We start from the raw sequence: 5,269 nt of genomic DNA, 5'->3' as shown, positions 1-5,269 counted from the left end.
ACTGAGCATTGTTGTTATAGGAATTGTTGTTATAGTAATGTTATAGGTTGTAATTTCATGTATATTGTTATGAGGCTGAAAATGTGTCCTCATGGCTTAAAATGAGCCCAGGCAAAACTCTCCAGGAGCAGAGGGGCAGTTCACACCTCATCAGGGCATGTATGGGACAAACCCAGCCCAGCCTCACAAGAACAAAGGACACTGGCAGAGGATGCGCAGTCCCAAACTGACCAAGGGAAGTCCAAAGGATCTGTTGGACTCTCGAGTGAGTCACCCCCTTCCCTTGGTCAGTTTGGGACTGCGATGAGGTAATGCTCACCTGACCCTGAAGGGGTGGGGGGCAAAGCCAAGAGGGAGGAAAGGACATGATAAAAGGGAGAGACGTTTGCCCTGCTCTTCCTCTCTCTTCCACCTCCATCTACAGACATCACCACCAAGCGACGGAAGCGCTGATCAAAGGGGAGAGCCTGGCTGAAGAGCAGCCAGCCAGCCTGTGGTGAAAAGCATCTAAGTTTGTAAGGGCACTGAAAGTGTTAAGATCAGCTTCGAATGGGTGTGAAGATGCAGTGACTCACCCCTGCGGCGCCTCCTGCTGGTCGTCCAGGAATTAGCTCTTCTTACCAGCTCCAGCGCATCCTCTGCCAGTGTCTCACCGTTGCTGGCCCCCTATGTCCCTCCCAGACCCTGATGCCCTTTTACCTGGGGTGCTGCCCCTCCAGGCAATACCCCACAGATCTGGGTCTCCCCTCCCCCGGGAAACTCCCACCCTCTATCCCCACCTTGCCTCATCCTATGGGCTACTGCCAGTCACCATCTAGCCCCCTTTCACTGGGGCCGACTGCAGTCTATAAGCCAGTCATCATAGGCAAGGGAGGTTTTGACCTGCTGCCTTTCCCTGCAACCCAGTACCTCCAGGGGCCTTGTACAAGGCCCTGCAGCCTGGGGAGTTGCCGGCCTGGAACGCCCCAGCTCCTCTGGCCTTTCCCCAGCCCTGCTTCACTCCAGTACCCTTTAGCACTCAGGCAGCTAGGTCCATCTCCCTCCTCCGCTAGAGGGAGACTCTTGTGCCTGGCCCACTGCTCTCTTATAAGGGCCAGCTGGGCCCTGATTGGGGCGTGACCACAGCTGAGGCTGCTAGGCCAATCCCCCAGCCACAGCCCTATTTACCTAGGAGTGGGGCAGCCGGAGTGAGCTGGAGCAGGGGGGCGGGGCCATGGGGAGCTGCCGGTGGGTGCTGAGCACCCACCAATTTTTTTCCGTGGGTGCTCCAGCCCCGGAGCACCCATGGAGTTGGCGCCTATGTCTGGGATGCATAAGGGTAACAGCTTGAAAGTGCTGCTTGACCCAGTCCATGGAGCCCAGGGGCATATAAGGAGAGGCAGCTTGGAAGTGCTGCTTCATCCAGCCCAGTGAGTCCAAAGGGGTCAGCTTGACAGCGCTGATTGACCCGGTCCGCTCAAACTTGCTCAGTTAATGTGTGTGTGTGTGTAGAGCTCCATATGAAAACCCACGTGACACAAGCCGTACATTACAAGAATGACAGAACCCCCCACCCCCACCTCCACCCCAGCAGAATAACGCGAATAAATGAGCATACCCCAAAGTAACGGGCAAATCTGGTAACAGTGCTGAATAGAGCAGGACAATTACCTCTCATGTCTTACACACAACGCTCCATCTGCTTAGCATATCTAAAAGGATACTGAGAGTTGATTACAATGTATCAGTACCTTCATGGGCGAAAATACCAGGTACTAAAGGCTCTTTAAGCTACTGGAGGAAGGCAGAACAGGACTGATGACTGAAAGCCAGACAGATTCAAGTTAGAAAGATAGAAGGCACACATTTTTAATAGTAACAGAGAGTCCCATGGCACCTTTAAGACTAACAGATGTATTGGAGCATAAGCTTTCGTGGGTGATGCATGCGTCTGACGAAGTGGGTATTCACCCACGAAAGCTTATGCTCCAATACATCTGTTAGTCTTAAAGGTGCCACAGGACCCTCTGTTGCTTTTTACAGGTCCAGACTAACACGGCTCCCCCTCGGATTTTTAATAGTGCGGGTGATTAACCATTGGAAGGAAGTCCCAGGGGAAGCAGGGACTTCAAGTCCAGACTGGCTGGCTTTCTGGAAGATGCTTTAGTTCAGCACAAACTATTGGGCTGAATACAGGGGTAACTGGGTGCAATTCTCTAGCCCAGGCGTAGGCAACCTATGGCACGCGTGCCAAAGGCGGCACGCGAGCTGATTTTCAGTGGCACTCACACTGCCCGGGTCCTGGCCACCGGTCTGGGGGGCTCTGCATTTTAATTTAATTTTAAATGAAACTTCTTAAACATTTTAAAAACCTTATTTACTTTACATACAACAATAGTTTAGTTCTATATTATAGACTTATAGAAAGAGACCTTCTAAAAACGTTAAAATGTATGACTGGCACGCGAAACCTTAAATTAGAGTGAATAAATGAAGACTCGGCACGCCACTTCTGAAAGGTTGCTGACCCCTGCCCTAGCCTGTGCTATCCAAGAGGACAGACTAGATGAGCTGCTGGTCCCTTCTGGCCTTAAACTCTGGGAACCTCTGACTACGAAACCCAGGTAATCGGAAGCTACCCCTAGGAAATCCAAACCACTCCGGGTGCTCCAGATTGCAAGTGTTCAAGTTTTCTCTGGTGTGTCTTATACTTAGATCCTTGGGAGCAGGGACTGTCTTTCTGGGCTATGTTTGCACAGTGCCTGGCATAGTGAGGTCCTAGCCCAAGACTGGGGTGCCTAGGGGCTACCGTAATACACCTAAGAGTAATAAAAATGTACAGCGCCTAGCACAATGGGGTACTGGTCTGTGACTAGGGCTGCCAGGTGCTACCATAATATACCTAATAGGTAGCATAATAGGTATATTATGTCACGTATCAGGAGGTAGCCATGTTAGTCTGTATCCACAAAAACAACAAGGAGTCCGGTGGCACCTTAAAGACTAACAGATTTATTTGGGCATAAGCTTTCGTGGGTAAAAACCTCACTTCTTCAGATGCATGGAGTGAAAGTTACAGCTGCAGGCATCATATACTGACACATGAAGAGAAGGGAGTTACCTCACAAGTGGAGAACCAGTGTTGACAGGGCCAATTTGATCAGGGTGGATGTAGTCCACTCCCAATAATAGATGAGGAGGTGTCAATTCCAGGAGAGGCAAAGCTGCTTTTGTCATGAGCCAGCCAATCCCAGTCCCTAGTCAAGCCTAAATTAATGGTGTTAAATTTGCAAATTATGTAAATTATGCAAATTATGCACAGCTCCTGATTCAGTGGGGGCCTGGGTGCTCCCGTAATACACATAATAGCAGTAAAATGTATAGCACCGGGAACAATTGTAGCGGAGGCCTGGCCTGACGTGAGTAATTAACACCTGGAGGAAGGCATCATTTTTCGGACAATAGAATTAGGGATGTAGATAAATCATCCAGTGGAAAATAAGTAACTAGGTCAGTAGGTTAAGAAGACAGAATGTCTGAAACTAAGATAAAAAGGAGAACTCGCAGGGAGCTATTTCCTATGAACTAGCTAGCCTGGGACGTTAGGAATGTAGAGATGAGGTAAAGAAGAAGTCAAAGCCTGGTCAGAGCGTGGACAGTGCGTGCTGCACAGGGATTGGTTCCTGCAAAGTAACCAAGCCAGTCCAAAAATGTGTGATGCAATGTCTGGTAAATGCAATGAGATGTGTGATGTATACAAAGGAAGAAGGTTTCTGTGAGGGACCCCGCAGCCATCCCCCCCGCGTTTGAAACTGATCAACTCAGCGTAGCGCTGCGGTAAGCCAAACAAAGACACCTGAGTGACGGAGGCTGGAGTCGAACTGAGTTCTTGGGAAGCCGAGTGGAAAGGGGTCTCGGAGGGAATCCCAACAAGGAGGGCCTAGTCCAGTGGCTCTCAAACTTTTGTACTGGTAACCCCTTTCACATAGCGAGCCTCTGAGTGCGATCCCCCCTTATCAATTAAAAACACTTGTTTATATATTTAACACCATTGTAAATGCTGGAGGCAAAGCGGGGTTTGGGGTGGAGGCTGACAACTCGCAACCCCCCATGTAATAACCTCACGACCCCCTGAGGGGTCCCGACCCCCAGTTTGAGAACCCCTGGCCTAGTCCATGACTGGGGGTGCCTAGCTACTACCGTAATGCACCCAATGGCAATAAAAACGCCCAGCTTGTCACCTCTATCTGCCTCTTCCCAGGCAGGTGCTCCAGGAGGGATAGCTCAGTGGTTTGCGCATTGGCCTGCTAAACCCAGGGTTGTGAGTTCAATCCTTGAGGGGGCCACTTGGGGATCTGGGGCAAAAATCAGAAGGCAGGTGATAAGGGCAGAATCACCCTATTATCCCTGTTGCTCATAGGAAAGAAGGGGGGAGAAGGGGGCAGCGCCACCCTGAGCTGCTAGGTTCTTTAGTTCCCTCCTCCCTCCCGGTGAGAATGGCTTTGGGTAGGTGGCTGAAGGGAAGGGGAGAGAGCTCAGCCAGCCGCAGCGCTCCCGGTTCTCCTGCCGCAGGAAGCTGGCCAGAGGCGTGGGCAGCCAATCAGAGGGCTCAGATATGCTAGAGGCCTCAAATCCCACCACGGCGGGGGGGAAACGTGGCACCGATGATGTCACAACGGAGTTCGGGATCGCATCACCAAGTGATGACATCACGATATGGCGGTGTTGTGTCACTGGGCGATGACATCACAGTGGCGTCTCAAGACATCATGGCCACACAGACGTAATTGCATCATCACCCGGGCGATGACGTCACAAGGCAGCCTGACCAGGGGATGACGTCACGCCCTGGCGCGAGGCATGGCGGGGCGCAATATGGCCGGGGGAAGGTCCTACGTTCCCCTCCCGCACCCCGCCGGCCACGTGGCGGAGCCCTGGGCTCGGGCAGCCGCCGCCTTCGCTTCGGGCCTCGCTTGTCCCTGCTGGCGGCCCGTAGCGGAGCGGCTGAGGCGCGCCTGCGCAAACGCGGCCAGGCCTAGGCGGAAGGCTTCTGAGCCTGCGCAGTGCGCGGCCCGGCGGGTGGCGCGGTTGCTATGGAGGCGGACGGGACGTACGAGCCGGGCTTCGTGGGGATCCGCTTCTGCCAGGAGTGGTGAGCGCGGGGGGGCGGGGCCTGGACCCCCCCGGTCCCCCCCCGGGCCCCCCCCCCAAACCACCCCCCGAGTCCCCCTCCCCCCTGAGTCCCCCTCCCCCCTCAGGTCCCTCCCCCCCAAACTACCCCGCCCCCCCC

The 5,269-nt window shown here is 53.3% G+C and overlaps 1 protein-coding gene across 1 annotated transcript in view; it reads left to right on the top strand.

The window, feature by feature from the left end:
* The first annotated feature begins 5,020 nt into the window (after window positions 1-5,020).
* Window positions 5,021-5,269, top strand: part of POLR2I (RNA polymerase II subunit I) — a 7,833-nt gene continuing 7,584 nt past the window's right edge. The window contains exon 1 of the mRNA XM_026658896.1: window positions 5,021-5,131. Within this exon, the coding sequence (XP_026514681.1) occupies window positions 5,073-5,131 (59 nt within the window). The 5' untranslated portion in view covers window positions 5,021-5,072. The remainder of the gene's footprint in view (window positions 5,132-5,269) is intronic.

Source organism: Terrapene carolina, unplaced genomic scaffold (assembly GCF_002925995.2).
Source record: "Terrapene carolina triunguis isolate 2854851 unplaced genomic scaffold, T_m_triunguis-2.0 Scaffold517, whole genome shotgun sequence".
NCBI classification, from domain to species: domain Eukaryota; kingdom Metazoa; phylum Chordata; order Testudines; family Emydidae; genus Terrapene; species Terrapene triunguis.
The sequence above is the reverse complement of the archived record's forward strand: the minus strand, read 5'-3'. Positions and strand labels throughout refer to the sequence as shown.